This window comes from Pelophylax lessonae, assembly GCF_965119305.1.
Source record: "Pelophylax lessonae genome assembly, chromosome: 7".
NCBI lineage: Eukaryota > Metazoa > Chordata > Amphibia > Anura > Ranidae > Pelophylax > Pelophylax lessonae.
This window is the reverse complement of record NC_138774.1, coordinates 228,463,549-228,480,432: the sequence shown is the minus strand read 5'-3', so window position 1 is coordinate 228,480,432 and position 16,884 is coordinate 228,463,549. Positions and strand designations below refer to the sequence as shown.

At 43.8% G+C, this 16,884-nt stretch overlaps 1 protein-coding gene across 1 annotated transcript in view; it reads right to left on the bottom strand.

Annotated features, from left to right (window-relative positions):
• The window catches only part of LOC309561000 (non-structural maintenance of chromosomes element 3 homolog), an 80,835-nt gene that overhangs the window by 49,148 nt on the left and 14,803 nt on the right, over positions 1-16,884 (bottom strand). The window contains exons 2-5 of the mRNA XM_082264708.1: positions 11,554-11,649; positions 10,068-10,131; positions 6,805-6,884; positions 3,883-3,977 (exon numbers count right to left, since the gene is read on the bottom strand). Of these exons, the coding sequence (XP_082120834.1) occupies positions 3,883-3,977; positions 6,805-6,884; positions 10,068-10,131; positions 11,554-11,649 (335 nt within the window). The remainder of the gene's footprint in view (positions 1-3,882; positions 3,978-6,804; positions 6,885-10,067; positions 10,132-11,553; positions 11,650-16,884) is intronic.

Genomic DNA, 16,884 nt, shown 5'->3' with positions numbered 1-16,884 from the left:
TGCGTACCAAGACTGACGAGGCCAGTCTGAAGCCACCAGAATGACTGGAATTTCTTCCACCGCCACCCCGTGGAGAAGCCTTGGCAAGAGTTTTAATCAGAGGGACTGCATAGATCAGCGGATACTGGCTCCAAGAAGCCACCAAGGCTTCTGTGGCATCAGCCAGAGGATCCCGAGACCTGGCCACAAACCTCTGGGCTTTGTTGAGGGACACAGACTCTGCTTTTCCATCAGCCGGGGATTCCTCCACTGGAATCACAGTTGCCTTATTCAACCTGGAAACAGGAGGGTCCACCACCGATGGAAAGGTCCACTTCTTCAGAAGGGATTCCTCAAAAGGGATACCGCACTGCAAAAAACATTTAAGAACAACAAAAGTGATGTTTTGGGTGCTCCCAATCGGTGTAGACAAATTTGTCAAACTAGGTAGGAGAAGAAAAGGCTTTAGCTGAATGGGACGGCTTGCGAGTGCCAAAAAGGACAGCCACATCCGCAGCTGCCTCCATTTTTAATGTTTCAAGCACTGAAGCAATAAGCGTGTCCAGCAGCGCCTTCTCGTGCGCTGCTGCGGCCGTAGATGAGTCATCCTCACTATCAGACCGATCAGGGAGCATCATGTCCAGGCCCACAGGCTGAGCCGCGTCCACCGCAGCAGAGCCAGATTCAGGATCTGACGAAGCAGGAGACACTACCTACTAGTCTTACACCCAAATGCCACCTCCACCCATAAAAACAAAGGACTCCAGGTCCACGGTCAGTGCATCAATGGGGACCTGAGACCCAGAGGGACCTGACACCTCCAGGAGGGGGGGGGGGGGGAATCAGGTGGGGAGATGTTCTCCTCAAACTCAATGGAGAAAGGAGGGTACCCACAGACCAATACTTTTGGCAACACCAATAACCTGGCAACCCACATGGGACGAGACGTCCGACTCTCCCAGGGGGCAACCGAGTCTGCCCCACATCGCGCCAGGGGGGACAGTACTCACCAATCTATGCAAACAGGTACTGCTCCAGACAGAACCCCTCACCCCCGATTGGGGGGGCTGTCAGCCAGGGAACGCTGCAACTCAGACCAGGCGTCTGGTCGTTTGCAACCCTGCGAGGGCTTATAACTTGCTGGCCAGCCCCTGTCTGGTGGGGCTATGTCGCAGCCGACCTAGCATGTATCTGACGGTCTGCACACGCTTGATGGCCAGAAGGGGGGGGGGGGGGGTTTGGGGAACCACTGGATCCAAAATATCCAGCCAGTAGCCCAGCCTGGCAGCCGATTGTAGATCTTTGCAGGAAAAGACCAGAAAAAAAAAAAAACCCCAACACAAAAAACACTTTTTAAAGGATGCAAAGAGAACAAGTACTAAAACCAAAAGATCCCAGCAGGAAGCTAGGTCCTTACTCCTGGGACTAGGCAGGAAAAAAAAAGCAGAGGGGGGGGGGGGGGGGGAAATTATACCAGCTAGGACTGACCATAGGCATAGAAAAGTTTTTTTTCTGCCTAGTGTCCTACCCCTGTAGAGAGCAGTATAACCTATGGTTCTGCATATGGAGCAGTGTGTCAATGAACGAAAGTTGGATTTTTGTCTTACCGTGAAATCCTTTTCTCTAAAGTTCTGCAAAACTTTGTGGCCAAAGGAAGCATTCGAAGATGCCAACATATACATCTTTGGGAAAGTGTGTACAGACAACCAGGTGGCCACCTTGCAAACCTGCATCACTGATGCCTGATGACGGAAGGCCCAGGAAGCACTAAGCGCCCAAGTTGAATGTGCCTTAAAGAGGAAGTAAACCCTCCTCTGACACTTGTACCTATAGGTAAGCCTCATCATAGGCTTACCTATAGGTACTGTAAATATCTCCTAAACATGTACCGTTTAGGAGATATTTACCTTCGATGCATCCAGTGACGTCACTGGCGCATGCGCTCTGAAGGAACGGCCAATCGTGACGTTCCTTCAGAGCCCCGTGCCGTGACTGTCGGCTCCCGCGCGCGGGAGTGACATCACCGCGGCTCCGGCCAATCAGATGGCCGGATGCCGCGATCCCGGAAGACGGGCGACTGAACATGTCGCCCGTCATACAGGTGAGTGAGCGGCACGGCGGGGGCTCGTTCTACGGTAAGTATTTCATAATGAGCTAATACTAGCTCATTATGTGTTTGTCTTGCAGGGTGTGAAAGAAAGAAAGAAAGAAAAAAAAAAAAAAAAAAAAGAAGAGTTTACAACCTCTTTAACAGGGAAAGGAGGAACCTAACCCTTGATTGAATAGGTCTGAACTACTGTCTGATCCATCTGAAAATGGTCACAGCAGACACAGCCAACCCTTTGAGGTCTGTTCGTAAGGGAGGAAGGAAAATAAGAGTCAGATTACCTAAAAGACTCCGTAGCCACCAGGTACACTCTAATGACCTGAACCACATCCAGGGAATGCAAGGCTATTTTCTTCGAATGTTTAGGCTTAGAACAAAGTGAAGGCAACGCAACGTCTTCATTCATATGGAAATCAGACACAACCTTAGGGAGTGACTGGCAAGGGCAAAGCACCACTTATCTCTATGAACCACCAGATAAAGGTGGACAGGATATAATAAAAAAAAAATAAATAAAAAAAAATAGTGGACATGATAACGCCGCCAGCTCCGACACCCTATGTGCAGAAGTAATAGTCACCAAAAAGGCTACCTTCTGGGACAGCGCAAGCAGGGGAATCTCCTGAATATTTTCAAAAAGGAGGTTTCTGGAGAACCAACAGCACCAAATTGAGGTCCTATGGAGGCAACGGAGACCACACTGGGGAAGCAAAATGGGGAACCCCTTGAATAAAAGTACGAACCAAGGAATGCGTAGCCAAAGGACATTGAAAAAAAGACCGCCATGGCCGAAAACCTGGCTCTTGATGTTACCCAAGGCCAGACACTTCTCGACCCCTTGTTGGAGGAAGGCCAAAATCCAAGCCACCGAAATGGAGCAAGGATGATCTCCTAGACACTCACACCACGCAACGTATGTCTTCCAAGTACAATGATAAAATCTTCCTAGGAGGTAGATTTTCTAGCCCTTAACAGGGTAGGAATCACCGATTCAGACAAACCTCTATCTTAACATCTGGCTTTCAACAGCCAAGGCGTTAAAGCCAGCAACCGTAAAGCAGGATGGAAGACTGGCCCCAAGAACCCACCGGAGCGTCTGTGGCGTCAGCCAGAGGATACCGAGTTTGTGCCACAAACATCTGTACCTTCCTGTTGAGGCGAGAGGCCAACCTCGGGAGTCCCCCACCAAAGACACAACCGATGTTACACCTCCAGATGAAGAGACCATTCTCCCTGGTCCAACACCTGACAACTTAGGTATAGTCTGCCAGCCAATTCTCCACTCCCTGGATTATGCACAGCAGACAGAACAAACAAAGCGTTCTGCCCACCTTAGAAAAAAAAAAAAAGGCTAGGACCAGAGATCCCAGCAAGGAATCTTGTACTAGTATACTTATAGTGCCTATAGCAGAAAGTAAAAGTATACCCAATGGTCAAGATATGGAGCTGTGTCCATCAATGAAAGAAAAAGAAATGTGCATTTATGATTTTTAGTTGCAGAAGCCTGTAAAGCATTATACCAGTGATCAGCAGATCTCCTGCAGATCTATCAGTGTATTGGCTTAGAAGAGGGGGGCAGTCCATTGCTAACATCTTACATTCTGAATATGGGTATACCCATTATGAAAAGGTGAACTTCTCCTATAAAAGCCCTCCCTTTTGCCTGCCGCATACGAGTTATGTAAGCGGCAACAGGTTAAAATCTAAACCATGCAGCAACATGCACCAAGCCAATCTGAAAATCTAGTCATGCACGCCCACCCCAAGTTTTTAAGATTTTAGTATACATGTCTTACACTTTAATTCCATCCCCCTCTACAGGCTCTAGTCTGTTGGTGAGAACATATACATGGTTTTTGGTGTCGATCTCCTCCAGCTCAAAACCAAATACCTAAAATGAGGAAAAAAAAAAAAAAATAAAAAAATGGCAGCTTCAAATTATTAATGCAACAAATATATGCTACCTGTCTACACCTTTACAGAGATATTCTATAGAATAGAAAGAAATTACAAACACAAAATCCCATCAACATAACCACCAACAGTAACAAAAAAAAAAAAAACGACAGAAGATGCAACTCTTCCACACTCTACCCAAAATGTTCTTGAATTCCACTTTACCTTTTTAACATCTTCCCGTCCGGCCTATACTAGATTGAAAGCCAGGTGGGCCAGTTGTCCTGACTGGATGTCATAGGATGGCTTTGCAGAAGGCGCCGGACACAGCCGATAACTAATCAGTGACCAATCACAGCAGATCACATGACAGTTGTAAACAATGGGTGGCTTCCTTTCATGCAATCCATGGTGTAGAATTGTGTTGCTAGCTACGATTTGTCAATGATCTAGAGCTGCACGATTCTGGCTAAAATGAGAATCACAATTTTTTTACTTAGAAAATCACGATTCTCGGCGTAACACATTTTACAAAAAAAAAAAAAAAATTGGGCTAACTTTACAGTCTCTTAAAATTCATTAAAGTTTTTTTTGTGCAAAAAAAAAAAAAAAAAACAGAGTTTGAAAGACTTCTGTGCCAATACAGTGTGACACAAAAGATTGCAACGATCGCCATTTTATGCTCTAGGGTCATATATTAAGACATACACACAGTATCTTACAAAAGTGAGTACACCCTCACATTTTTGTAAATATTTTATTATATCTTTTCATGTGACAACACTGAAGAAATGACACTTTGTTACAATGTAAAGTAGTGAGTGTACATCTTGTATAACAGTGTACATTTTCTGTCCATTCAAAATTACTTACACAGCCATTGTCTAAACCACTGGCAACAAAAGTGAGTACACCTCTAAGTGGCCATGTCCAAATTGGACCCAAAGTGTCAATATTTTGTGTGGCCACCATTATTTTCCAGCACTGCCTTAACCCTCGTGGGAATGGAGTTCACCAGAGCTTCACAGGTTGCCACCGGAGTCCTCTTCCACTCCTCCATGACGACATCACACAATTGGTGGATGTTAGAGATCTTGCGCTCCTCCACCTACCATTTGAGGATGCCCAACAGATGCTCAATAGGGTTTAGATCTGGAGACATGCTTGGCCAGTCCATCACCTTTACCCTCAGCTTCTTTAGCAAGGCAGTGGTCGTCTTGGAGGTGTGTTTGGGGTCATTATGTTGGAATACTGCCAGATTGAGATGCTGTGGTGTGACCTCAAGAAAGCGATTCACACCAGACATCCCAAGAATATTGCTGAACTGAAACAGTTCTGTAAAGAGGAATAGTCAAGAATTACTCCTGACCGTTGTGCACGTCTTATCTGCAACTACAGGACATTTTTGGTTGAAGTTATTGCTGCCAAAGGAGGTTTAACCAGTTATTAAATCCAAGGGTTCACATACTTTTTCCACCTGCACTGTGAATGTTTACATGGCGTGTTAAAAAAAAAAACATGGCAACATTTCATTCTTTGTGTGTTATTAGTTTAAGCAGACTGATTCTCTATTGTGATTTAGATGATTATCAGATTTTATGACCAATTTGTGCAGAAATCCATATCATTCCAAGGATTCACATACTTTTTCTTGCAGCTGTATTTGTGCTGTTCTGACATATTTGGGCCTCAAGAAATGAAATCTGGCAATACATAAGGATTGAACGAGAGAGATCTATCCCAGAATTTGTGGACTAACTTTTCCTACAAACCAAACAATATACACTGATATTGGGTTATTTTCACCAAAGAAATGATTTTGGCAAAAATTTATGAATTGTTTATTTACAAAATTTTATAATTGAAACAAAGAAAAGCTTGTTTCTTAAAAATGCACTTTGATAAAAAAACAAAAACCCAGTGACGAATAAATACCACCAAAAGAAAGCTAGTTGTGTAAATGAAATAATGGTTTGGGTACAGTGTAGCATGACCACGCAACTGTCATTCAAAGTGCAACAGCGCTGAAAGGTGAAAATTGGCCTGGGCAGGAAAGGGGTAAAAGTGCCTGATATTGAAGTGGTTAATCTAATGCTGGCCATACATGTATAGATTTTTGGATGGGAATATTCGTAGAACATTCGTACGAAAATTCTTTGAACATTCGTCAAATGTCGTTCGAAAATTGTCTTTTGCTTTTAACATTTAATTTTAAAATGAATGTAATTTCTGAATGATAACCACATACACTGCCCAAAAATGCGTTGATCGAGAAAAGTTTTCCCTTCTGCCCCTACGAATTTTCCCGTCGCTGCAGTCGAAAAGGGACATCGATTTAACCCCACTAACGATAAGAAAAATCAAACGAATTTTCTTGAAACGAAAATTTCTGGATGAAAATCTATACGTGTATGGCCAGCATTAGAGTTTGTGAACCAAAGGGAGTGAAAAAAAACTGGAGTGCAAAATCTGGTCTAGTTCTGCATAGTAATAAATCAGCTTCCACATTATATTGTCAAAGCTTAATTGAAGCTGACCGATTACTATACACATCTGCACCAGATTCCAAGTGCACCACTTTTCATAAATATCCCTAAAGTGTCCTAAAATTATGCTATATAGTAATTTGTACCCCTTAACGTGTACTACATGAAAATGGTTTTAGCGCCCAGCAAATAGGGAGTGGAGGCCCTATGTTTTCCCTCTAAAAGTCACATTTCTCTTGTTCTTATTTTGGATTACATAGTCTACAGGGAAAAAAAAAAAAAAAACACCACTTTAAAAATCTTCACATATGGAAAGCTTCCCAGGATTTCACTCACCTCCTGCAGCGTTTTCTTAGCACGGACAAGTATTTCAGGATACACATCTTTGTATTCCTTCACCACATTCTTTATAATATCTGCAAAGCAAAGAGAATTTTTAGCAAGATTGGTCTAATCCAAAGCTCATCTTCCATAATGCAGTGCAAGCTTTTCCTGGTCTACTACTAACAAGATGTGTTGGAGGGAGGACATGAGAAATGTATATTTTTTTGGGGGGAATTTCATATAAAAAAAGTGAAAAATATTGTTATTTTTGCAAAATTGATGCTCTTGTTTATAGCGCATGATCAAAAAAAAAACGCACAGGTGATCACCAAAAGAAAGCTCTGTTTGACGTTTTTTTTTCTCCCACAAATTTGTTTAGGTACAGCGTCGCACGACTGCGCAATTGTCCGTTAAAGTCACGCAGTGCCGAATCGCAAAATAGGCCCTGGTCAGGAAGGGGGTAAAATCTTCCGGGGCTTAAGTGGTTAAGGACTTTGAACACGGCATGGTTGTTGGTGCCAGACGGGTTGGTCTGAGTATTTAAAAAACTGCTGATATACTGGGATTTTCATACACAAGCATCTCTCGGGTTTACAGAGAATGGTTCAAAAAGGAGAAAATATCCAGTGAGCGGCAGTTGTGTGGAGGAAAATGCCTTATTGATGTCAGAGGAGGATAGGCACACTGGTTGGAGATAAAAAAGGCAACAGTAACTCAATAACCACTTGTTACATCCAAGGTATGCAGAATACCATCTTTGAATGCACAACACATCGGACCTTGAAGCAGATGGGCTACAGCAGTAGAAGACCCCATTAGTGCCACTCTTATCAGGTAAGAATAGGAAACAGACTAAAACTCGCACAGGCTCAACATTGGACAATAGAAGATTGGAAAAAAAAAAAAAAAACTGTTGCCTGGTCTGAGGAGTCTCGATTTCAGCTGTGACATTCAGATGGTAGGGTCAGAATTTGGCAAAAACATGAATGCATGGATCCATTCTGTCCTGTATCGGTTCAGGCTGGTGGTGTATTTTCTTGGCACACTTAGGGCCCCTTCAAACCAATTGAACATTGTTTAAATGCCACAGCCTACCCGAGTATTGTTACTGATCATGTCCATCCCTTTATGACTACAGTGTCCCCATCTTCTGATGGCTCCTTCCAGCAGGATAATGCACCATGTCACAAAGCTCCAATCATCTCACCACTGGTTTCTTTAATAAGACAATGAGTTCACTGTGCTGCAGTCCAACAGAGAACCTTTGGGATGTGGTGGAACGGGAGATTGACATCATGGATGCAGCAGACAAATCTGCAGCAACTGCGTGATGTTATGTTACTATGGACCAAAATCTGAGGAATGTTTCCAACACCTTGCTGAATCTATGCCATGAAGAATAAGGGCAAAAGGGGGGTCCAATCCAGGACTAGCAAGGTGTATTTAACCACTTTCCGTCTGCTCACGTTGCTGCTACTGCTTGTTATAGTCTAGCGACGTAGTACTAAGTCGCTAGACTCCTCCCCCTGTAGGCGGCGTGCGAGCGCCGCCGGAGGCTCGCTCCCGCTGTATTCAGTCACAGCGGGAGTCGGGCCAGGGGAGGAGCGGCGGTGATCGCCGCTGCTCTTCCCCGATCGTCGGGGAATCTAGTTTGGAGAACAAAAATCTTTCCCTTAGTTAGTAAACGCAATAACTTTTGCGCAAACCAATCAAAATACACTTTAAAAAAAAAAAAATGTTAAAAATATTGTTATTTTTTCAAAATAAACGCTCCTTTTTTGTTTATAGAGCAAAAAGTAAAAATCGCACAGGTGATCAAATACCACCAAAAGAAAGCTGTTTGTGGGAAAAAAAGGACGTACATTTTGTTGGGGTACAGCGTCGCATGACCGCGCAATTGTCTGTTAAATTCGCACAGTGCCGAATCGCAAAAAGTGGCCCAGACGTAAGACAGCAAAATCCTCCAGTGGTAAAGTGGTTAATAAAGAGATACATAGTGCAATTATATTGGACAAAATGGCCCCAATCCTCCTCTTCTCGTGTACTCCGCCAGCAATCTTGGGTCCTCTTCTTCTTGGTGTGTCACCACAGCCAGCCGTTTGCTATGGGGGCACACTGTCTCCTCACTGTCGAGCGGCGTGTCCATGGAGCCAGAATCGAGTCCCTATGTAAAGAGGAAGAGAGGGGTGAAGAGATCCAACGCTGTGCATGGCTGCATCTCTTCTCCCCGCTCTTCCCCTTCACATAGGTAAGGCAGAGAAATTTAAAATGTTTTTTACCTTAATGTAAAAGGAATGCATTAAGGTAAAAAAACGTTTTTTAGCTTTAGTATCACTTAATCCACTTCCATACCAGGCCAATTCTGGTACTCCGCTCCTACATTTAAAAATCATGGGGGGGGGGGGGGGGGGTTTGAGATGGGAAAAGTCCCCACCCGACACCTGTAAGAACAATCAAGTGGCTGAATAGCCGCTATGATTTATTGTTCCTATGGTACAGGGAATTTCCGGCTGAAAAAAATAAAATGATATCTGAATGATGCCTGCAGCTGCACCCATCAGATATCCTCACTTTCAAAGCTCAGAGCGTCAAGGACAGCCGTGGCAGTTTAGGCTGGAAGGAGCTGCAGTTCTCTGCCACAGTAAGAATCTATCCTCATCTCACATCCAGAAGCTATCGGCTGTTAAGGACAGATATCTGGGCTCACTAAATGTTCCTTGTAGCTCACATAGAGCAGCACCAACATGTGTTGGCACCATTTAGGCCATTCCACAGCCTGGTGAGTCAGGGAGATAAGCAGTAAGGAAATTAACTGACTGGTAATTATTTACTCTAGAATTGGAGATTAAAGAGTTCTGAAGAAAGGAGAAGTTTGTCAGCATTTCTAGAGCATGTCTGAGGCCCCGGGTTGGACAGGGGGAAAGACGTCTCAAACGGCTTGACCAGCAACCTCAGCAGATACCAGCACTCCAGAGTCAATGGCAATTACAGGAGAACAATCTTGTATCCACACTCACTATATTAAAGTGTCATTATTTGTACAAAGTTAACCATTTTCAATTTACCTATGGGACTACTAAAATAGTGTGACACTTTTCCCACATGAAGCTTTGAAAAGTATACACTTATCAGATATCAGACTGTACCTGCCTTAGAATAAATCCTGTGATCACTAATGCCAAAGACTAAAGAAATCCCCATATTCCAGTGTATGGAGAGAGCCGACCATCCCGCCTGCATTACCACACACTTCCTTCCGGCAGAAGACAACATACCTGCGCGTTTAATTAGCATTTTCTTCTGGTCCCTTATTAAGACGTATTGTACCACTTCGCCAACCTGCAAAAAAAAAAAATAAATAAATAAATAGTAAAAAAAAAAAAAAACAGCAGTTATTTTCTTTACAGAGATGTGGAGACTGCGCTCAAATTATTAGTGCATATGCATAGTGTTAAATGCTTTAAATTCATACAAATCAATTAAATCACTCTAGATAAGTACAAATAATGTCATTACTTTACATGTTACATTACTTTTATTTAGAGGGATTTGATTTATATATGAATTTTCAGGCATTTAACACTATGCGCTAATAATCTGAGCGCAGTCTCCACATCTCTGCATTTTCACAACTCACTGTTCGACTAGCAGCTCAAATTTCTCTTTCCTTTCTCATGTTTGTATATTTTTATTGGTCATAATTCCTTAGGCGCGATCACATGAGTGCATATGACTCATTTATGTCTGTTATTTTCTTTAACCTACCACCTGCCCAATGTATTGTCACTTGACATGTCCCACTCTCGCTGCACTGATTGGTGGTGCGCTCTGTACCTGGGACATGGCGCATCACCAATCTCGATAAAGAGCAGAGAACAAGGCTCTTTACCCATGGAATCCAATTACAGCTGATCACGTTAACAAGGAAATTGTCAGGGTGAGGAGAGGAATGCTGATAACTGCAGAGTGAGGGGAGAGCCGATCAGCGGCATTTCCTCACAAAAAAGGAGATCCGCACAGATAACCGGGGCACCTAGTGCAGCGCCAACAGTGCCCAGCATTGATGCAAGTGCCCCAGTGCTGCCTTTCAGTGCAGCCTAATCAGAGAACCCCCCCCCGCCCCGAGCACCAAAACAAAAGACACACTTTACCACGTCTATGGGGCAGTCCCTGCAGGCATACACCCACTCCTCAGCTATAGGATTCAGTTTTGTTTCAAGCTGTTTTAGAGGAGGGGGGGGGGGGGGATGCTGCATCTGTCAATGAACTTCAGAGAAAAGGATTTTACGGTCAAAAATCAGGTTTCCTCCATCATTCACTGACAGACGCAGCACCATATTCTTCTTGACAATTGGGACGTCCCAAAGCAGTATTTGCATGAGGGGTGGGAAAACAACGCAGAGAAAGAACGTAATTCCCCAAAGGCTAAACTAGCCTTCTCAGCCACATCGGTTTTCATTACAAAGCAACCGACCGTCCGCTATGGAGGCCGGCAGCGGGGTGATTCCTCTAGATGCAGGCATCACTCCAGTACAAGCACTTTCCCGAAATAAAAATCGGTCACCTTGGTGGCCTATTCCGATATATTGGGGAAAGTGCAGATCGGCCCTCGAGTCGATATATTGGCCTTGCCGATAATCGGTCGATCACTTGTATTTCCCCAGTTAGGCGGTTGGCAGGTGGTTATCAAGCACAAGTTTTCAATGCACAGAGCACATTTCTGATAAGCAGCATAGAATGACATGAGTGGATCCTCTGTACCTTGAGATTTACTTGGTCAGGAGAATGCTTCTCCAGGCTCCTTTGCGCCTGTGATAGCGTTTGGGTTGGACTCAGCTCATCCTCCAAATCCATATCCTACATAAAAAAAAAAAAAAAAAAAAAAAAAAATGAATGGCTTTTTGATGGTGGCAGCTCATTTTGGTACCCACAAATTATAAAAACACACTACAATTCCTGGGTAGTAAGAGATAAAGCTATCCTTGTCAGGACCATGGACACACAAGACCTACCTCAGCTTAGACACCAAACAGATTTCATTCAGATGTGGTATGTGCACCACTACAGACAGTGAGCAATTCTATATAGAAAAAAAAATATGGAATCTTCTAAAAAGTTCTAAACAAGCACATGTTAAATGACTTCCTATATACCTTTGACACTGTCACTGCTAGGTCACACTTCCAGCAGAATTGTTCCGATTAGCAGCCAACAAGCGGCTGATCAGAGCTATGCAACTAAAATAAAACACCCCACTGCTTCTCATTTCCGCTTTTTGCCCCTCCACATCCCCTGCTGCACTGGTGAAAATGCCTACCCCCCACCCTTAGCTACAGATTCTTTCCCCCAGCAGCAATTTTCACCCCCAGCACGTGGGAAAATGACATTTTTTCTGCAGTGAATGCCCAAAATCTGGCTTGTCTTAGTGCAGACTTGTGGGAAAAATCAGTAAGCCAAATCACACAAAGCAGGAAATTATTTTTTTTTACATTTCTTTATACCATCTGTGTACAGAACCCATCCAGGCTGCCATATTGCATTTTACAGAAAATTACAGCGGTTGCAGATTGAAAAAACAAAAAAACGGTAATCTCCCCCCCAAAGGTGGAGTTACCCTTTAGGGTAAAAATTCACACTTGCACCCTGCTCGATGACCTGCAAGAACCCCAGCAGGAGTTTCCATGATTAGCTGCGGGAGGCAGCCCTGTTAAAAGCAATGAGATGCTGCCAGGTCTCCCAGCTATTCGCACCCACTCGCATGTAAATTGCTCATGCTGTAATCACAAGCGACTGATCAGCCCTGGATGCAGACTGCCTGTGTCTAGGGCCCACAGTCACTGCTTGAGAGATTACATGCGAGTGCGATTAGCTTAAGAGCTGGCAACATCCCATTGCCAGCAACAGGGCTGCCTCATGCAGCTAATTGCGGGAACCTCCACTGGGGATTTTGCAGGCAATCGTGTGCAGAGTGCATTTGCAAGTGTAAACGCCCCCTAAGACCCCCAGAATTCGTGCCACCAAACCCATAGGCCAGCTATGGCCCATCCAATGTCAGTGCTCCCCACTTCTAACTTCAACTTTTTAAAATAAGCTTTGGAAAAAAAAAAAAAACCCCACACACACGGAAGAGGATAGGTTTCTAAGCAAAGCTGCAGCAGATTTCAAACTCTCCAGTTTTAGTGAATTAACCAAAGTGTACTGCAAACTGTCTCAAGAACTCCACACTTGAAGCTTCTTGCAACTCAGTAAAGCAGCATTGTATTGATTTGCGGTGCGGTATAAACAGCCAAGGAAAGATCTCACCGTAGGCTGCTCTGAACACACCAAAACAGAACAGAACAGGACACCATGACAAAAGTACACACTAGAAAATCATGAGTTCTACATTGAGAAGGGACAATCAGTACCACAGGATCTGGCTGTCAGGTAGAAGGGTGTACCCGCAAACGGTGGGAACCGTCTTAGCAGGGCAGGTGGTGCCGATCTCTTCAACTCCTGAACACGAGAGACATATATACACCCATACATACACACATACGAAAAGGACCCAAAAAGGAAGAACAAGTTCATTCTCTTTTTTTTTTTTCTGGAGAGGGAATTGGCAGACTGCAGTTTATCCCAAAAGAGTAAAAAACTTTGATAACAAGATTGCGAAATCAAATACAAATGTAAGGCAGACTACAAGTGTAAAAAAAAAAAAAAAAAAATAAAAAAAACACACAAACACACACACACACACGACGACAACATTGTCACATAAAGCACAGACAAACACACTGGGCAGAACTACTACACACCACACGTACATATTGATAATTAAAACATGTTGGGGATAAAGCTGTATTGGTATCAGGTAGGGGTGAGTAGCAGAAAACCTCAGTGATGTCAGCTGGAGTCCAGCTATACAGAAATCCGTTTGGACATCTGCCCTCACCCGTACAAAGAAAAAAAAAAAAAAAAAAAAAAAAACAAACAAACACAGTACACATTAAAAAAAACGACAAGGCATTTGTTTTTTTTCCCCATACAAGAGAAATTTTGGAGTTTGTCCCTTTGAGAGTTTTCGTAAGAAAATTCAGAATTGGTGGTGGAAAGTTGTGCACACACTATACGAAAAATCTTTGTGGACGAATATGTTCGCCAGATTTTCTAGTGTGTACTAGCCTTAAGTCCCAGATTGAGTAAGCACAGCACATCATAGGGAGTAAGGCACTAAAAAAAAAAAAAAAAAAAAAAAAAAAAAAAAAAAAAAAAAACACAAGCGTCTCAGGTGGATTACCCACTGTTGTAGCTTGCTCAACTCACTTCAGGAGGGATCATTACAGCAGAGATTGCAGTTGCTCAAGGCATGTTCATTACATGTCGCCATCATTACTACAGATGGTGGGAATCCTTACTAACTCGGACCCAGTGTCTTCCTCTCAAACTGCACAGGGTATGCTGGGAGCAGAGGAGCCTCATTGGTCTGTGGTAGCCTCAGATCGTAATGGTGCAAATATGGAGAACAAACAGATCTGCATCGCGTGATATCCTGGTTGGATGCTCATCAATGTAGGTGAAGGACAAGGCATATCACACTGGAAATTAGTGTACCAAGTTCCGCTTCCCTTCCTGACTGTGCAGGTAGGCTGCGAATGGATGGGTGGAGGGGTACCAGCTGGCATGGAGGTGGACCAGGGAGGTGCGAGGGCAGAAGCACCAACGCATTTCATCCACTAGGTAGTATTGACTTCATGGTAGCGTGCACCCCCCCCCCCCTTTTCCATTCTAACTTAATTTTTTGGGGATCTTCCCTGAAAAGTAGTATTTGGTGGGGCATGCCCTATCCTTGAATTTCAGGTTATTAACCCCTGCTGGGGTCAGTGAGTGTACAAGGATAATCCTTAACAAAAAGAAATGGCAGCACTCAGATGTGGTCAAAATCCAGGTTTATTGGACATTCCAATGTGGCAAAAAAGTGGCAAGGTAGACACGTTTCACACACCAAGATGTGTGCTTAAGTCTTTACAAGGAAAAAACTGGTATAACATCTCAATATTACACACACATGTATTCAATAAACAATTGACAATTGATAACAGGTAAACCAGGATAATCCTTGCATGTCGCCATCATGTGGCCAATTATGAAAATGCAGATACATACATGGGAAACAAGGCAATAAGTACCTGGCCTAACTTGACAATATTGACTATTTGGATATATACTTTAATTGGTTAGGATATTGTTAGATTTTATTCCATTTATGCATTTCATTTACTTATGGTTGTTTATGTTAATCATTTCATTATTTGGATCGTGATTTTCTTGATCAGTGGGTTATGTACACATGGGAAAACTGTAATGGTCTAGTCCAGGCATAGGATTACTATACTCGGCTAGGGTGGTAAAAACACTTCAGATTCAATTAATAGTTGGAGTCCCTTGGGAGCCATGGTTTCAAAGTGAAAAAAAAAAAAAAAGTTTTGTCTTACCGTAAAATCCTTTTCTCTGCTGTTCATTGATGGACACAGCAACATATCATCATTAGTCAAATGGGTTATGCTACGCTTCCTAGGAGGACACTAGGCGGAAAAGGGCTAAAAAGGTTAACAGAACTTTCAGCTACACCCATTGGGCAGTCCCAGGTGGTATGCTCCCACTTCCTGCTCTAGGATTCAGTTTTGTAACACGCAGTGTCAGAAGAATACACAACCCAACTCCAGAGGGGTGCGTGCTGTGTCCAATGAACATCAGAGAAAAGGATTTTACGTTAAGACAAAAATCCAGTTCTTTTGGTCATTGACGGACACCGCAACATATCTTCCATTAGTCGAATGGGACATCCCAAAGCAGTAATAGCATAAGGGGTGGGAAACGAACACACCAAGAACAATTCCAAACAGGCTAAACATAGCCAACCAGGTAACCAAGGAGCTCACATACCAGAAAACTTACCTACCCTAAAGAGGCAGAAGTCAGCCACCGCAGCCTCAAAAACCTTGAGGCCAAAAGCAGCATGCGCAGATCCACTTTGTAAAACTTAGTGAACGTGTGTATAGATGCCCAGGTGGCCACTTTGCACACCTGAACCACTGACGCCTGATGACGGAAGGCCTAGGAGGCCCTGAGTGCCCTTGTAGAATGCGCCTTAACCAGGGTGTTACGACACCCCAAAGTAGGAAAGGGGTTACAGTCGTCTAGGATAATCCACTCCCGAACAGCTATCGACCACTCCAATCCGCCATACATGAAGCACATCAATAATTCCCCCCCAAGTACGAGACAAGGCTCTGTAGTGAGGTTTGATCAAGAGTAACTCTTCTCTTTTATTGCAAGAAACACACACTTATATATACTTTGAGAATACCACATGAACAATGACTGTGTAATTACAGCCAGGTGAGCTCATTAACATGCTTATCAATAGTCTCAGACTCTTAACATACTGTCCTATTTTAGACAAAAGCACTGAGTTAATCAGTAGACATTCTTTAGGAGGGGGCTGCTGGAAGCAATCCCCCCCTCAATCTGCAGCTAATACCCATTGAATTTGCAGACATAGTGACAACCTCTTTAAAGGAATTTGGAGCGTAGCAGCTAAAACATAGGGGAACAAAGTCTTTTAAAGCCTGGTCCATAGTCCAAAGGCAGCAGGCGGGCAACCAGGCTCCTCCAATGCAATGGGGCAAGATTGGTCTCGTCACATCGGGAAAGGAGGAACCTGACCCTTAATTGAATAGGCCTACACCACCGTCTGCCCGATCCATCTGGAAATTGTCACAGCCTGTCCCTTACGAGGTTCCTCTGTCAGAACAAACAAGGAATCCGACTTCCAAATTGACTCAGTGGCCATCAAGTACACCCTGATGGCCCGAAGCACGTCAAGCGAATGCAAAGCAACCTCCTTGGAGTGCTTAGGCCATAACGAAGGCAACACAATGTCCTCATTCAGGTGAAAACCTGACATGCCCTTCGGAAGGAACGACTGACAGGGGCGAAGCACCACCTTGTACCGATGAACCACCACATAAGGGGACTGACAGGACAGCGCAGCAAACTCAGAAACCCTGCAAGCAGAAGTAATCGCCACCAAGAAGGCCACTTTCTGCT